Here is a 17,954-nt window from a genome sequence, read left to right as displayed (position 1 = left end):
TAAAGGTGCCAACACAGGGATGGATGACTTATGCTCTGAAAACCCCCAAACACCCAGATGGATTTCAGCAAAGCATTTTTAAAGGCCCGGTGAGGGAAGGGGTTACAGGGTATGTGGTCAGCTGGTGCACAGTTCTGATTGGTTGATTTCAGGTAACAGGGTGGTTTACCTTATCAATCCTTAGGTACCGGTGGGTCTGGGGGTGCATGATCATCAAGTAGTTAATTCCTTCCATTTTGGTGGTGGTTTTAGTATCTGTGACATAGCTCAAGACTGTGCATCAGATACTGTTATTTAGGTACCTCTGGAAGGAGCTTCAGCAGAGGACACTGGGGGTGGGGTTCTGTCCTGAGAAGGCCCTGTAGGATCCTATTCGGTTACATTGCAATTTTGTCCACTTAGAGATAGTTGACCAATTTGTTTGGAAACTGGAAGCCTCCTCTTAAAATAATCATCATCAGATCAGATCAGATCAGATCAGTCACTCAGTCGTGGCCGACTCTTTGCGACCCCATGAATCGCAGCACGCCAGGCCTCCCTGTCCATCACCAACTCCTGGAGTTCACTCAGACTCACGTCCATCGAGTCAGTGATGCCATCCAGCCATCTCATCCTCTGTCGTCCCATTCTCCTCCTGCCCCCAATCCCTCCCAGCATCAGGGTCTTTTCCAATGAATCAACTCTTCGCATGAGGTGGCCAAAGTACTGGAGTTTCAGCTTTAGCATCATTCCTTCCAAAGAAATCGCAGAGCTGATCTCCTTCAGAATGGACTGGTTGGATCTCCTTGCAGTCCAAGGGACTCTCAAGAGTCTTCTCCAACACCACAGTTCAAAAGCATCAATTCTTCGGCACTCAGCCTTCTTCACAGTCCAACTCTCACATCCATACATGACCACAGGAAAAACCATAGCATCATAGGCAGGAATTATGTTGGGTCAGAGGTTGAAGCCTTGGAGGGAAAGAAGGTCCCTAATCTTTGGTTCTCTGGGGTTCCTATACTCTCTCCTACTTGGCTCTTACATGGTGTGATGAAAATGAATCAGGGTGAATAACAACCCTAAGACTGTAACAAAATCTTAATGAAAGAATTCTTCTTAAATATTCTTAATATATAAGAATTCGTAAGCTAAGGGGGCTTAATTGTCAAGTCTACCCTCTTCTTAAGTTCTTCTTAAATATTCTTCTAAGAATATTTAACAGGGACCCTGGTTTGTTAGAGATACAAGAAAAGAAAAAGAAGGGGAAAAGCTAACCACGTGAAACGATGAATGATCATTTCATGTTTTGGGCACTAGAAGTAACTTTTCAAAGGGTAAAGAAAACCAAGAGGGGCAGGGTATAGAAAGCTATTTGAGATTTAAAAACAGCAGAAAGGGAGTATTCCAAATGCACTTCTCAAGCTGACAGAGGGAATGAATAAGAAAAGGAGCGCCATCCCCTGTGTTTGTTTATAAAACAAAGAAATGCCTCTTCCTCAGGCCCCAGAATTCTTCCAGGAAAGGGCTGGAAAGCCCTGCCGCATTCCAAGGATGCTCCTCTGTGTTTGCACATCTGGGGAGGGCACCTTTGGTGGGTGTGGTGCTTACTGGGTTGTGCAGGTGACCAGCAGGGGGACACACCTAAGGCCAGGGCTGAGGCATTTCTTGAAGACATTTCTTCAACTCTTAAAAATGATTAAACTCCAGGAGTTGGTGATGGACAGGGAAGCCTGGCGTGCTGCGATTCATGGGGTCACAAAGAGTCGGACATGACTGAGCGACTGAACTGAACTGAACTGACTGAATATCATATATGAAACGAACCGCCAGTCCAGGTTCGATGCATGATACAGGATCCTTGGGGCTGGTGCACTGAGACGACCCAGAGGGATGGTACGGGGAGGGAGGAGGGAGGGGGGTTCAGGATAGGGAACACGTGTACACCCGTGGCAGATTCATGTTGATGTATGGCAAAACCAACACAATATTGTAAAGTATTAACCTTCAATTAAAATAAATAAATTTATATTAAAAAAGATGATTAAATCCCTTAGCGTGTAAAGACAGACCTAGATCTCCTCTGTTTGGGGGAAGCCTCTCTCAAAAAAGAGAATTTAGTACGTCTGAACTTTAGATCTTAAAGAACTTTAAGGATGAAAATAAGTCTTAAACACTTCAGAGATGACTGCTTGTCCAGACACTCTAAAGAATTATTCAGAAATGAAGACATTCGTTTGTCATTTTTAATAAGGGAGAAAGTGTTGTTGGTTTCGCTTATGTTTTCCTTTTCTCTGTGTTTATAAGGATTGTTTGTTCTTTATTCAGATCTTGCCAACATATCAACAGATCTTTTCCTGACTGTCTCATCCATAATTTATGTAATCTCTGCTGCTGGTTTCTGAGATTATTCCAAGAGAGTAGGCAGTAAGCCGGCACGTCCAGTTTTTATACCAACGCTCAGTCCTTTCCTGGGACTTTCTGTATCCATGTTCCACCCTTTTTCTTGCCGTGGACTGAATGGATGTTCATTTCCTCAACCAGAAATTCTCAGAATATCTAGTTGTGTCACCCATAAACCCGTGGGTATGACTCATATTTGTAGCTCTTTAATTAATAGCAAGAGAACTTTCCAGAAGATGTGAACGGGTAGCTCTCTCCTTGGGTATGGAAGGAATGACTCCCTCATTCTCCCCTGATCCCAACTCAGTTACAGTTGCAAAGTAAAAATCTGGACAAATACTTTGGTGCTGAAAAAAAACAGGACAGTCAAAATGCACTTTTTTTTTTGTTTTCAAATCAGCTGTTTAAAATCCTGGCAAGCTGTCATATGCTGTATTTGGAAATGTGCAGGTTGACACTGGGCTACATGGTTTTGAACAGTCAGAGTTTTGGTTTTGTAGAATGTTTTCCTTGCATCTAAGGTTTGCAAAAGGTATAGGTGAGAATGTTTTTTAGCTTTTATATGTGGTTAAAATAGTCCATTAGCAATCTAGTTGAGAAAACAAGGTTTTTATCACCACCCTGGCCTTGATTAATTGCAGAATTTCAGATCAATTATTTACATTCTTTAGCTATTCTTTGGTTTGAAAAAGAATGAGGTCTGTACCTAAATATTTACCTTCTTTGAAAAACCGTTCTTAGTAGAGGCCACCTGGGAATAGGAAGCAGCAATAGGAAGGGGGCGGCTCTTTGGCACAGGGACAGTTCGGCTGTCATAAGACAGTGGAATTGTGCAAGAACAGATTAATAGCTTTGATTACACAAAGAATGCAGAAAAGCTCACTGAAAGGAAGTGGGGCAAACACTTGGCAAGCATCTGGGATGGGCCAGACACTAAGCCAGCCAGAGAGCATGAAGAAGGGAGCTGTGGGTGTCTCTCGAGGATGGTGCTTCAGAGTTTTGAAGCACGTAATAAGTAAGATGACATATAAGTAAGACAGCATCTTGGTTTCTTCGGGATCATTGTTATGTCTGTTCTGGCAAAATTAAGAAGAGCCCCCTGTTTGGCTCTCCAGAGCATCTTTAGACAATATGTAGTGACCCTCATTATAAGCCTGATGTCCAGCTCCCTCGGCTTTTTCCCCAGATATCAGATGAGATTCCAAAAGGTGAAGTGAATTGCCTGAAATCACACAGGAAATGGGTTGCCAACAAAGATGCGACTCGACCTTGACCTTTCTGATTCTAGCCTTCTAATAACCTTAAGCTTCTTCCTGAGAGCTGCCAGCCAGGAGACTATCCCACTCCCACCTGGCCTTATTCTGGACCTGAAGGGGAGACTCCAGGAAGCCAGTTGCCATCAAATGTGAAAAACTACTAAAATGTGCAGTGTGTAAGTCCACAGACTCAAAAAAGGAAAATTTAGGGCATCATGTGATTTGAAATATTTTACAAGGCTGAATAGATGCTGCACCCCCCAGGTTATTTTCCACTTAAAAACTTCCTTTTCTGTTCCTTTGCCCACTTTTCCCACTTCCTGAAATACCCTTCTTGGAACTCCTCAAGTTACCAGATGTCTCAGTCCTTGGGCTCGCTCCCGGTGCCAGGTCTTTCCTCTGCAGGGAGCCCCTCAGCGCTGCTCCTGAGAGCACCAAGCGGCCTTGTTCCCGAGAATTCCAAGCGCTTGCTGCAGGCGCCATGCTTGTTGGTTCATTTTTCCCCTTCAGTCCCCTCTCGCCCGCCCTCTGCTCTCCCACTCCTGACCACGCCCCCCGCCCCCAACCGAGGTCTCCGGGACCTTAGCGCTCAGGCTCAGTAGTTGCGGCGCACGGTCTTAGTTGCTCCGCAGCACGTGTGGTCTCCCCAGACTGGGGATCAAACCCATGTCTTCTGCATTGGCAGGTGGATTCTCTACCACTGAGCTACCAGGGAAGCCCTCTTCACCTAATATTAAAAATAAGTGGAAAAAAAAAAGTGCAGTGGCAACAGTAAAGTCAGGCAGTGTGTTCTGGAGTGAGTGTTAGGTGCTAGGGTGGAGAATGTCCTCCAAATTAGATGGCGCAGAAAGACGTCTCCGGGGACATTTGAACTGAGCCCTGAGGGATGAAGGTGAATACCTGTGGGAAAGGGCATGGCCAGAATGGTCCATGCAGAGGGCACAGCATGTCCCAACTGCCATGAAACTTGGCCTGAACGTAGTGAAAGTGACTAGATCAGAGTAAGTCAGGGGAGAGTGGGTAGTTGACACACTGGGAGCCTGGAGCATTCTAGCAGAGCTATTCCAGTAGGCTCTGTGGGCTGCCAGTCCTCAAACTGTTCCTGGCCCGGCCTGAGGGAAACAGTTAAAAACATACAGCAATTTGACATTTCTGCAGTATCAGAGTGTGTGATTATTTCAACAGCAACTCATTTTCATTGTATTTGAGAACAGTTGGTCCACACTGAATTGGAACAGGGGTGGGGGTCTTGGGGTGGTGAAGACCAGTTCACCCCAGATATTTCGAGAAGCACTGGTTTAGAATTGCATAAGCTGGACAGGCAGGTGTGGAGGCAGGAGATTCATGGGGGAGAGCAGTTAGGGTCCTATTATATGAGTCAAATGGCAGCATGGACTGTAGTCTGTGAAAGGAGATGGAAACATACTGGGAGGCAGAGGCAACAGGGCCAGCTTCAGGACTGGATGAGTTGGGGTAGCCGGGAGGGAAAGAGGAATCGATGATGCTTTGGTTTGAGCAGCTGATGCCCTATACTGAGTTACTCCTTAACCATCTTCAGTATGGTGTCTTCCTCTGCTGCCCGGTTGAGGGCACTGCATCAGAAGATGAACAATGGTTTCCTGGGGACCACCCCCAGCAGCCCAGATTTCCTTTTTCTTTACTTCTAATGCCATTTCGTTAGCCATCCAGCTCTCTTATGCTGACCCTTCTTTTTTGAATTTTTCTCAACCTGTTATCTGTGCACTCTCATTTTTTCCCCACATGTAACCTTTCCTCTCCACTTCCCCTTCAGAAATGCAGCCTTTCTGAAACTGGTCATCACTGGTACCTTCTGCTTCCCCTAACATGCCCGTTTCTTTAATTTCACATTATCCAGTTGGGAGACGTGGTACCATTTCTGATGCTTCTAGGTCTGAACAGATCCATCCTGGACTGGTTCTTCTTGAATGAAAGTGTATTGCATCTTCCTACATGTTTCCATCCAACCACCTCCCCCCGGGACAACCGCATATCCTTTACCTTTTGAGGCATCCTCAGAGCCTCTAACTCTTCTCTCCGCTTCTGCATGGTTTTACTACTAATGCCCACACTCGGCTTATTTTGTCTTTTTCTCACTCGGTACATAGCAGGTTCCCAATGAGTATTTTTTGGAATTGCCCCACAATTAATCTAATTCATTTTTCTATATCCAAGCCAAGGTGGACTTGCAACCAAGTGCAGGGAAATACTGCTTCTCTCTCAATCTCTATTCACTGGGATTTTGTTGTTGTTAGTTTTGTGCTGCTAGAGCAAGTGTTATCTAAATTCCACCTGTTTTGCAACATTTGTTCTCAGGGATGTGGTTAAACCATTTTAAGGATGTACCTCTAAGCCATACTGTTATATCTGTTTGCTTTTTAAAGATCTTAAGTCACTGTATTATTAATGAGACAATAGTCTGTGGAAAACACAGAAGCTGACCCTTGATAAAAGGACGAGGGCAGAATGGTTTCCTACTGTCGCTTCTCCCCCTGGCCTTTCAAGAGGAATGTTGGAGCCCGGGAGCCCCCTTTGTCTGCCTTCATTAAAAGGAAGCCCAGACAGCTGCAGCTGGCATGGAGTGAGGCTGTGGCAAGTGGTGCCCTTGGCTTCCTGTGTTCTCAGTGGAATTTGGATGGCATTTGGGTCCAGCCTGTGCAGGACATGTTTAGTAATGAACACAAACTTTTATCTTCTATTTTGCTATAAGATATAATCACCTTAAGCTGTAATCAGAGGTCCTTCTCAAAATTTGTCTCACAAGATGAACTAGATGCCTAATGGATGTGGTTAGTCCTGTCAGCCATTCAGACAGCCCACTCCTGGGCCTCCTGATAAAGGGGCATTGTTTGCAGGCAGTCTTTTGCTCTCTTCCTGCTTCTGTTAATGACTTAATTAACAGGAAGTAAATAGGATGGAATAAAACTGTAAATAGTGTGTCTAACCTACTCTTCACCCTTTAAGAAAAATCCAGAGATGACACTTTGTATGGGAAAAATTTATTTTAGGTTGTAGAATTTTTTGAATCTACGTCTAATAATCTTTTACATTTGTAGGTGCCCATCAGGATACTTAATCTTTCGTGATTCCTCATCATTAATATCCAGGAAAACGAGAGCAGGTGATGGCGTTGGCCTTTTTTTTTTTTTTAAAGGAAACAGGTAGTTGACCCACTTCAAGTTAACTCTAGGATGTATGGACCAGACTAGGTTTCATGAGCTGTTTGATAGGACAGACAAGAAACAATTGATTTAACTATATGACATGTCACAGAATATGAATTTTACAACTCTTAGTGAGCTAGGGGAACTACTTTGCTTTGGTTAGAGTTTTTAAAATAAGTTGAGCTGGTACAGCTTTATAAGGCTTTGTTGCACAGCATTCATGAAAATGTTTTCTGCCCTGTGGGTTTTCTTTGGATCACATATTGAATTCATCTCGTTGAACTGAATGTGTGAGAGAATGAACAGAAACAGCGGTCTGCATGGTCACCTTAGGAAGGCTCAGGGGACTTTTTCTCCAAAGGCCATGGGTACAGGAGTTTCAAAAGGAACCATAAGTAAATTTGCAGGCTGTGAAAAGGAGCACAAAAGGGGTCTGGTCAAATGCCATTTTAAAAGGGATAAAGGAAGGTCAAACAGCAGCTGAAGTCTCTGGGCTTCTATTGAAAAACCAGGACGACCCCCTCCAGTAGTGAAGCCCTCCGTGGGCACATTCATTCCCTTCTATCTCATCCACACTCCTGCCTGTTTCAGTCTGCTTTCCACTTTCTCAGGATGTATCAGTCTTTTCTAGCAGATGCCTGATATTCAATGAAAGTCCAGCTTGGCTATGTCTTTGACCTTTGTGCAATTAAGTTTAAACCTGTGCATAATCATATAAGGGACAGGTCAAGGTGCTACGATGGCTGACTCCTGAGTGGGGAACTGGAGGTGCATCATTTCACGCATGTAGAGAGAAAGGACTGCGTTTCCAGATATCTGTGTCAAAGGGGTCTCTCCTCAGCTCAGTCCCCTTTCTCTCCTGTCAGATGGGTTTTACAGAGAAGGCGCCATCCCAGCACAATGCAGGCTGCGTTGGATTCTCTGTGTGTTTGTCTTTTGCTCTGATCCCTCATTGATGGCTGTGAAGAGCAAGAGACCCCGTACTACTCACTTAGCAACCCCTGCCTACCACAGGGCTCCTGCAAAGGCAGGGACTTGGTGAATGCCGGTTGAAAGGAGGAGTCAGAAGTGCCTTAAAAGTTGACCTGCCTCGGGTCTCCATTAGTGGCATTGACTGTCGATTCTGGCACTTTGTTTGGGCAGAGGGAAATCTCAATGAACTAGGTTTGGTGTGGACTGTTAATTTGTGTTGTCTCATTGTCCCTAGAGAAAATAGCTGTCTGCTTCTGAGCCCTGGACCTGATATCTAAATTTAATAATGGGTATGTCTACACCCAAGGTTTTCTTGTTCTTAGAATTCCATTTTACGTGGAGCAAGTCTCCTCCCTGCTTTAGAGATGCAGTGCTTTCCGCCTCATGACAGGCGGGAGCTCCTTGGCACAGTCTGTGGAAGCCCCGGGTAATGTCGTGCGGTTTTGATGGCATCTCAGAGGGGGTGGGGCTGATCCCATTGAAGCCCTTTCAAGAAGCGGCTCCTTTCAGCAAGGCAACAAGGAGTGTCTTGTTCTGTGCCCTGGAGTCCCTGTGAGGGGCCGCTGTGTCTAAAGGATGCCATTAGCATCCAGGCAGTATGCCACAGGAGCGAGATTTCATCTGGACTTCTGGAAGCTGGCTGCGGGGTGAGGCTGCTGCTGAGACCAGTCACTCAGGGCCAGAGAGGGTCCACGCTGAGGACTGCAGACGGCAGTAAGGGCCATGTGAAGATGCTATGGTGAGCTGGACAGGTTTGGATATGGCGTGTGGAGACACAGATGGATCGTTTCAGGTTACGCTTGGCAAACAGCGCTTCCATCCTTAAGATACTGTTTAGTTTTCAATTGCCTTTGTACTTTAGAAATTCTCATTGAGCTTGAATTAAAAAAAATCCCTTACCTAACAAAGGGATTATATGGAGAGAGGAAGTGCTTTACTGGCTCCTTATAAAACCTCCTTAAAGCCCTGGGCCTGTATTAGAGAGAGATGAAGTTCTTAAAAGCAAGGCTGTGTCACGAGTTTCTATATGAACTTTGCATATTACTACTTGACACAGCAGCTCAACCAGGGATTGGCCTCATTTTTTTCTTTTAAGTAAGTCTGTCTTTCAGGAAATTGCAGTTTCTATCCTTCCTGCCTCCCTGGTTATTTTGTGAGCACTTGCTAAGGAGCGCCACCTCTTTGATCCCTGGCTGCCTGGCTTACAGTCTGACTTTACCACTTAGCAGTTTTACTATGAGCAGGTGCTTAACACTCCAGACTTCAGCTTCATCCTCTGAAAAAAAAAAATGGTAATAATTTTCAAAACTGTTCTAAAGATGAGATGGTACTCACTAAATACAAAAAAGCACCATACCTGGCATATACACAATCCCTTATACTATTTACAGGATCCAGTTCCTGTCCTGGAGGAATCTATGGCCCAGTTGGAGAAACAGATAAGCCCATAAAAGATGGGGTCAGTGTGCAATGCGTAGTAACAATTTAGCAGAGGTCAGTGTTTACTAGTTCCTGTTATGTGCAGGCAGATACACAGATAAGGTGCTTGCCTTCAGGAAGTATGTACCTGCCCAGCAGTGTGACAGAGCTATGTGGAGGGGGGCCTGGGGACAGCATTACCAGAACGAGATGATGTCAGAAATGTGGTTCATGCTTCAGAGGAGGCCGACCTGGAGGAGATGAGCCTTGTGTTTTCAATATTGGGTGAATGTTTTGAACAAAAGAAGCCAGATATATCAAAGTGGACAACAATATAGGATTCCATTTTCATAAAGTTCAAAATAAGCAAAACTTGTCTGTGTGATGGAAATCAGAACAGCAGTTACCTTTGCGGGAGTTCATTGATTGGAAAAGAACAGAAAGGAACCTCCTTGTAGGTCTGTGTCTTGATCTGGGGGTGTGAGTACATGGTTGTACCTAAGTAATACTTACAGATCTGTATACACTTAATAGTGCAGTTTTTTATGCATGTTCTTCAATAATATGATCTTGTTTAGTCCAGTGCTTTTGTGACTACATGGACGGTAGCCTGCCAGGCACCTCTGTCCATGGGATTTTCCAGGCAATACTGGAAGGGGTTGCCATTTCCTTCTCCAGGGGATCTTCCCGACCCAGGGAACAAACCTGCGTCTCCTGCATTGGCAGGTGGATTCTTTATCACTGAGCCACCACAGGGAACTAAGTAGTGATAATGAGCGGACACAGCTTGGTTAAAAATAGAGGAAAGGTCACACTCAAGATTGAGAAGAATAGGAAAGGTATGGAACAGCATGTCAAATTCCCAACTATAACAAGTTGGTCTGGATGGAAGGATGGATACATGTCAGAGAATAAAGATGGAATGACAGAAGCATCTTTCACGTCCAGGCTGTTAAGGCATCCTTATGGTAGTTCTCATTAGTTTTCTGAGGAACCTCCATAGAGGCTGTACCAACTTGCATTTCCACCAACAGTGTATGAGGGTTCCCTTTTCTCCATACTCTCTCCAGCATTTGTGATTTGTAGACATTTTTTAATGATGGCCATTCTAACTGGTGTGAAGTGATACGTCATTGTAGTTTTGATTGGCATTTCTCTAATAGTTAGTGAGGCTATCTTTTTATGTGCCTAGTCGCTCAGTCATGTCTGATTCTTTGCGACCCCATGGACTGTAGCCTGCCAGGCTCCTCTGTCCATAGGATTTTCCAGACAAGGATACTGGAGTGGGTTGCCACTTCCTTCTCCAAGGGATCTTCCCGACCCAGGAATCAAACCTGGGTCTCCTGCACTGTAGGCAGACTCTTTACTGTCTGAGCCACCAGGGGAGCCCTGATAATTAGTGAGGTTGAACATCTTTTCATATGCCTACTGGTCACCTGTACATCTTCCTTGGAGAAGTGTCTAGGTCTTCTGCCCATTTTTTGATTGGGTTTTTCTTAACTGAGTTGTATGAAAGTGAGAAAGTTAGTTGTTGAGTCCTACTCTGTGACCCCTTGCACTCTAACCCACTAGGCTCCTCTGTCCATGGGATTCTCCAGGCAAGAATACTGAAGTAGGTAGCCATTCCCTTATTCCAGGGGATCTTCCCGAGCCAGGGATCGATTTTCTAGACCCAGGGATTGAACCCATCTCCTTCATTGCTCTTCACTCTCTTGAGTCACCAAGGAAGCCCTATGAGCTGTATGAGCTGTTTGTATATTTTGGAGATTAAGCCCGTGTTGGTCCCATCATTTGCAAGTATTTTCTCCCAGTCCATAGGTTATTTTTTCATTTTGTTTATGGTTTTCTTTTCTGTATAAAACCTTGTTAAGTTTTATTAGGTCCCATCTGGTTATTTTTTATTATTATAAGGCATCCCTTTCTTAATCCCTTACTTAGGTAGAGTATAGTAGTAGAAACTGACCTTGGTTTGGGTCACTTACCTTGGAACTTCTGTTTAGTCTTCTCATCCTTTGAACAGGCTTTTGGGAAACTTAAAGGAAATAATGTATCTCAAGTGGTATGTCTGACAAATGCTTCCTAAAAGATTTTAAAGTGTATATGTTTGTGTGGTTTATTTAATCACAGTCCTAATATTTGACTGTCCAAATCAGAAACTTGGGGTTACTGTATTACAGAGTAATGTTTGCTCATCTTAAACTTTTGATCTTTTAGTTAAATAATTATTGTTTCATATAATTATAGCGTAATATAAAAAAATCCTTTTTTTAAACCTTAAATTTCTTTTGTCTGTAATCACTAAATCACTTTAAGCATCTGAGAACAGAGAATTTCTAGTTCACTAAGGCTTACATTTGGCAATGTTTGTTGTAGGAGGACAGAACAACTTTAAATGTGTCAGTTTTCCAGTTTTCTCATTTATTTGGAAATGTGTGAGTGTGCAGGGAAAAGAGAGGAGGGAGTGGCAAGAGACAGATTTACTAGGATTTTTTTTTTCATGAAATTTTATTTTGAAATGTTAAATGTCAGATTGTGAGTGTACAGAGTATCTTTTTGCGATTATTAGTGTAATCAGCTATTTGTTAACAAGATGATCCCCTAGTGAAGGAAATGGCAACCCACTGCAGTATTTGCACCTGGAAAATCCCATGGACAGGCGAGCCTGGCAGGCTCCAGTTTGTGGGGTCACAAAAGATTCAGACACAACTTAGCAACTAAACAACAACAACAAACCGTCATATGAGAAATTCCACTTAATAACAAGACAGAGTCATTCAGAATCTCTTGACAATGACTTGTTTGGGGCTTATTTACATTTTCCAGATTATCATTTTAAAATTGGTTTTGAAGACCAGTGCTTACCTTTCTAGAGAATCTCTGCCCTGTTTTGGGGGAAAGAAGCCTTTACATTCTAGAATATACCTCATTCTGTATCTAAGCACTGTCGAATCTCTAAACTGGATGTTCCCTGCGTTTAGGAGTGAGCGAGCCCGTTGGATAACCGCCCTGGGACACAGCAGTGGGAAGCAGCCTCCAGATCGGACCTGTAAGTACCCGGAGGGCTGACAATCTGAAACAGAGAGAGCTCTGCCCCCTGCTGGTTGCTGGGTTGTTAGTGGTTAAATTCCACACTACCCGCTTTTTAAGTTCCAAGGTTTCCTTCTTGCTGCCCCACATCAGCACTGGGTGCACCCCACTTTGGAAGACAAGGGGACAAATTCCAACCTCAAGTGCAGTTCTTTGCTCTATAAATGTGGCACATCATTGCATAGCCTTCCTGAGTCTCTTAAATCACCTGCAAGTTAGGTGCATCATTTATATAATATGATAGAATAAAGTTAAATGTACTTTGACCGCCTTGCTTATACTATCAAGCTCCTCCATTTCTAGTTTGTTAATGGGCAGTAGTAGCATATTTAAACCTTCTCCATACTAAAGTGTACTTTTAACCTTAAGGTAAATCACTTTACCCTTCCTTTTGACTTTTTGTTATTAAATAATATTAAAAATGTTTTAATTTTCTAGGGAGCTAGGAACTGACACAGTGAAGGGTAGTGCCACGTGCTAAGCATTCTGCTTTGACGTTATGCTGCTCTGGGTGATTCTAGCTGGAAGGGCAAATTCAAAGAACTGGGGCAACAAAACTGGATCTCCTGGAGCACTCACAAATCACAGCTTAAAGTCAAAGCTTTAGTGACTGGCTTGAAATTTCTCTGGAATCAAGTTTTATATTAAAAAACAAAGTAAGAACTCAGGTCAGCCAGGACCAAATCACTGAAGTAAAAGTTTGTCTGTTAGGATCTAACGTTTGGCTGGAACTTCTTTTATTTCTACACTTCTCTGGCAGCTCGCAGGTGCTTCTAGGTGGGCTGGGGCAGCACCCTGGGTGAGAACCAGGAGAACTGCATAGATTTTGGATTTTATCCTCAGCTGCATGGCCTTGGCACATACCCAATCTGTCTTGCCTCAGTTTCCCCCGTGGCTGTTTCTAGTTGTATTGTGTGATGTATCTAATGACTTATCAAGGCTATTTTTGAGGGGATTCATGTATCATAAAAGGCCTCTCTTGACTCTGAGCTTCTAACTGAAGCTCTGGGCTGAGTAAGGGAGTTCCTAGAAACTCATTTCTGCTTCTTTTTGGAGCCTACCTTTTTTCTATCCATGCTGGCTGAGTAAATGCAAATTATTGATTTGTCCCTGTTTCATTTCTCATTATGTCCTCTTTCCCCCTCAGCACTGACCCAAGTGGAAATCATTCGATCATTTACTGCCAAGCAGCCAGACGAACTCTCTCTGCAGGTGGCGGATGTGGTCCTTATTTATCAGCGTGTTAGCGATGGTGAGTGGGAGTGCTTCAGTGGGGTGGTGGTGGTCCGGCATTCAGGGTCTCATTTTATTGTCAATGCTTATGTTCCCTAACCTTTGGTTTTCTCCTATGCACCTTTCTCTCCTTTATCTACACATTACTGTTTCTAAATGTTTTTTAATAGGCTGCAGTTACATGGCTGTTAGTCAAAAGGAACCATGAAAGGTTTCCTTCCTTCCTGGTCCCCCAGTGACCTAGTTCTCAGCTCCAGAGTTTCCTCCTTCCTCATTTAAGTCAGATGGGGGACAAGATGGTACAGTCGAAGGACTCTAAGGTCACCTCCTCTCCTGAGCACACAAAAATCACAACTGGTAAACAGCCATCAATAAAAAGACTGGAACCTACCAAAAAAAGATACTGTATATCCAAAGACAAAGAAGAAGAAACCCAACAAGATCAAGGGGTGCACTTACGATACAAGCAAATCTCACATGCCCTCCGCCCAGGTGGGCAATCCACAAACTGGAGAACAATTATATTACAAGAGTTCTCCCACAGGAGTGAGTGCTGAGCCCCACTTCAAGCTCCTCACCTGGGGGTCTGACATCAGGAGGAGTAGCCCCCAGAGATTTGGCTTCAAAAACCAGTGGGAGTGTAGGCTCTCCACAGGTCGGGGGGAAGTAAGACTTCACTCTTGGAGGACATACACAAGGTCATGTGTAAGCAGAACCCAAGGCAAAAGCAGTGACTCCACAGGAATTTACATCAGACCTACCTGCAGGTCTTGGAGGTTCTCCTGAGGAAACAGGAGTCAGCTGTGGCTCACTGTCTGGACAGACACTGGTGGCAGGCATACTGGGTTATGTTCAACCACATGATAATCCTGGTGCCTGACATACTGGCTTATTAGTACCAAGACCTGGTTCTACCCAACATCCCAGAGACTCCAGTAATGGGAAGCCTCAGGCCAGCCAATCAACAGAGCAGGAACACAGCCACAGACATAAGCAGACAGGCTCCCTAAAGAATTCCTGAACCCACAGCCACCTGTAGACACAACCCATAACATGGCCCTGCTGATTGGCCATGTTAACTTGGCCCACCAGAGAGCCAAGACCCAGGTCCACCTACCAGTGGGAAGGCACCAGCTAGCCTCTGGCCCTTGGGTGATGTGAGTGAGCAGAGTGTACTGTTGAGACATACAGGACATCCCCTGTAGAGCGCCACTTCTCCAAGTTTGAGAAACACAACTAACCTTCCAAATATACAAAAAAAACACACAGAAGTTTAGACAAAATGAGATGGCGCAGGAATATGTTTCAGACAAGGGAACAAGATAAAACCTCAGAAAAGCAACTTAACTGATGTGGAGATCAGCAATCTACTCAAGAAAGAATTCTGAGTAATGATCATAAAGATGAACCAAGAATATGGGAAAGAACAGATGCACAGAGAAGTTACAGAGTTTTAAAAAGTTATAAAAGATAACAACCAGAGTGGGAGGATACAATAACTGAAGTGAAAAACATACCTAGAAGGAATCAACAGGAGAATAAATGAGGCAGAAGAATGGATAAGTGAGTTGGAATACACAGTAGTGGAAATCACTGCCATGGAACAGAATAAAGGAATGAAAACAAATCAGGACAGTTCGAGACTTCTGAGATAACCAACCTTTAAGGGAAAAAAAGAATCTGAAAAAAAAAAAAATATATATATATATAACTGAATCACTTTGCTGTACATCTAAAACTAACAAAACACTGTAAATCAGCTATACTTCAATAAAAAAATAAAGTAAAAAAAATTACTTTCTCGCTACCCAAAGCATCAACATTCCTTTCTTCAACTCAGCCCAAGCTCCTAAACTCTCCCAACCAGCTGACTTCAGGGCCTCTGATCATGTCCTGCCTTTCATCATGACATGCCATTGATCCCCTCTTGAAAGGTTTCCCTCTGTTCCACCTCTCTCCTCACCTTGCGTCATCTGTGGTACCCAACCTGGGGCAGAATGCTGGCTCTGAAATTTGCCCCTACGCTCCTCCCTTGGAGCCAAACACAATCAAGATTCCTCCAAATACTTGGTGTCCCCTGAGACCTCTGCTCTTTTTTGCAGGCTGGTATGAAGGGGAAAGACTTCGAGATGGAGAACGGGGCTGGTTTCCTATGGAATGTGCTAAGGAGATAACATGCCAAGCTACAATTGATAAGAATGTGGAGAGAATGGGACGTTTGCTGGGACTGGAGACCAACGTGTAGCCTTTCCGAGGGTATTCTGCCACTGCGAGATTTGCACTACATCATGGTGGGCTGGTTGGTTCAGAGCTGGTTTTGATGTTAATTTTAACATAGCCTAGTTAAGAATGGAAACACTTGCCTTTAAGTTTGCCAGGTGGTTCTGTTCTCTCAGGAGAACAGCTACTGGACACGGTTAGTCCGCAAAGCTCAGTCTGTGCACAGCAATCCTTTTGCAAACCTCTTTAGGTTAACAGAATAGCTGAGCAGTTCACTTCAGGGATCAGGCTGCCTCAGCGACTCCTCATTGTATCATGTCCTGACATAAAAAGAAAATATATGTAAGATGTTGCATCCTCATTTTCTCTATCTTCATTTAACCAAGAATGTATATTAGCTCTCTTTAAACATCTCCTTCACATGGTTCTTCCAGTATTACCAAGGTTTTATGTCTTTAAGAAATGCCCAGTTTTGTAACTATTTTTCCTGACTTTTATATTTTAGATCTGATAGATTTCAAAAGGAACTGCTAGAGTTCTGAAGGTGAGCCCAGCCTTTCTAAACCTCTTCTCAGAAAAGGGAAATTGACACTTGAATTTTTGTCACCCCTTTCCTCATTGGAAGGGAAGGAGCCTTAGAAGATTTTTCTTTCTAACTCTGGTCTTAGGTAAATATATTCTAATAAAACATAGGCTACTCTAACAACATAGAATTTAGATGCCTCACGTACGTGAGAAAATCTTGAATATAGGACAAGGGTCCTGCTTTTTAAAAACAGACTCAACTGAGCTGATTAGATGACGTGAGGCCGCTTTGCCTTCAATAACATGAAGTTTTGGACAGTTCCTACTCCTATTTGCAGAAGGAAATTGGCTGAAACATACTTTAACCATTTCAAAGAAGGTAAAATTGGACCTTAAAAGGTATCAAGAAGCCAGCATGGTACTTAATTACAGCATAACATTTTGACCTTAATGGGAACTCATTTTATTTGCACTAAAGGCCTTGCTTGCTGAAGTCTCTTAACTCTTATCTGTAGAACTTTATTTCTTCCACTAGTACAAGGAGAGAGGAGAGTTCTTATAATTGAATGTTATCATAAAGAGGGAATGGAGGGTTTGGAAGAGTGAGGGGGAGGAATGATTTTTTTTATGGGCAGCTACTTTCCACCCCTACTCCATTCTCTTCCACAGAGGGCCTGGCAAAGGCAACACCCTTCAAGGACTCAGGTCCTGTCTGCCATGTCCCCAGCTGCTGTCTGCCAACCAGTTTACCTGTGTGACTGACTGCAGAAGCCCAGTGCCAGAGGCGAGCGAGCCTGGCTCACCTGCTTTGTGTCCTGTCACTGCAGCAGTTGAGCCCGTGGTGGGGTGGCACCTGTGGCTGCGTCACCCCGGACCACTGTCCTTTATCAGTGGAACATTTCTGGGTATAGATATTCCAGGTCCTGAGCAACTTGAGGTCTGGGCAAGTCTGTCAGTGGAGAGTAGCCATGGACTCAGCTAGTGAGGTTTCAGGGTTGGTAAAACACCACAGACTTTTTGGAGGAGAGGCTAAAAAAATTTAACTAATGGGTCATTTTCACAGAAGGAAAGTAAATGTGTGGCTTTGCAAAGAGACCAGTTCTATTATTTTTTGCTTATATCCTATTAAAACTAAAAATTAGCAACTGTATGGATCCTGTATCAGTATGAGATGTTGAACAGTTCTGGAAATACGTGCATAAGTCAAAGCCTATTTAGCAAGCGGGTTAATACCGTTTATTAGATAAAACATTGTTTTATAGCAGGTATTAACACATTCACAATGTTTCAGTTCAACTGTAAGTGACACAGTATTGTTTTTCACACCCAGTTCAGTTTCTATGTATAGCTTCTCTGAATTGTACAATGACTTCTTTCAGTGACCTGTGGAGAACAAAAATATTTTTTGTCCCAGTGAAATGAGACTGCTTGTACACTTTTGGCAAAAATGTGAGTTTATAAAGATTTTGTATATACTTGTTCTTTCGTGCTGATGTGATTTAATTTACTGTAGGACATATTCATTTTAGTACATTTAAGTTTGCTGCATTTTGAGCTAAATCAGACTTCTACTCAAAAGGTATCTGTAGCTAGTATGAAAGCTGTCTGTCTGATCTTTTTTGGATACATGTGGGCCTCAGTTGCTCTAAAACGCTGGGGCATTTTTAAGAACTGGGCCATC

General features: G+C 43.5%; 1 protein-coding gene across 3 annotated transcripts in view; it reads left to right on the top strand.

The window, feature by feature from the left end:
- The window catches only part of ARHGEF26 (Rho guanine nucleotide exchange factor 26), a 149,354-nt gene that overhangs the window by 122,192 nt on the left and 9,208 nt on the right, over nt 1-17,954 (top strand). Inside the window, exons 13-15 of one of the 3 annotated variants that reach the window (XM_061418053.1) lie at nt 12,187-12,254; nt 13,443-13,547; nt 15,631-15,784. In XM_061418053.1, coding sequence (XP_061274037.1) covers nt 12,187-12,254; nt 13,443-13,547; nt 15,631-15,773 — 316 coding nt within the window. In that variant the 3' untranslated portion in view covers nt 15,774-15,784. Of the gene's footprint in view, nt 1-12,186; nt 12,255-13,442; nt 13,548-15,630; nt 17,753-17,954 lie in introns of those variants that run through there. The other 2 variants (XM_061418044.1, XM_061418062.1) reach the window with 2 other exon arrangements.

The sequence above is a fragment of the Bos javanicus genome, chromosome 1 (assembly GCF_032452875.1).
Source record: "Bos javanicus breed banteng chromosome 1, ARS-OSU_banteng_1.0, whole genome shotgun sequence".
NCBI lineage: Eukaryota > Metazoa > Chordata > Mammalia > Artiodactyla > Bovidae > Bos > Bos javanicus.
Note: the sequence above shows the minus strand (reverse complement) of the source record. Positions and strands in the feature narration are given on the sequence as shown.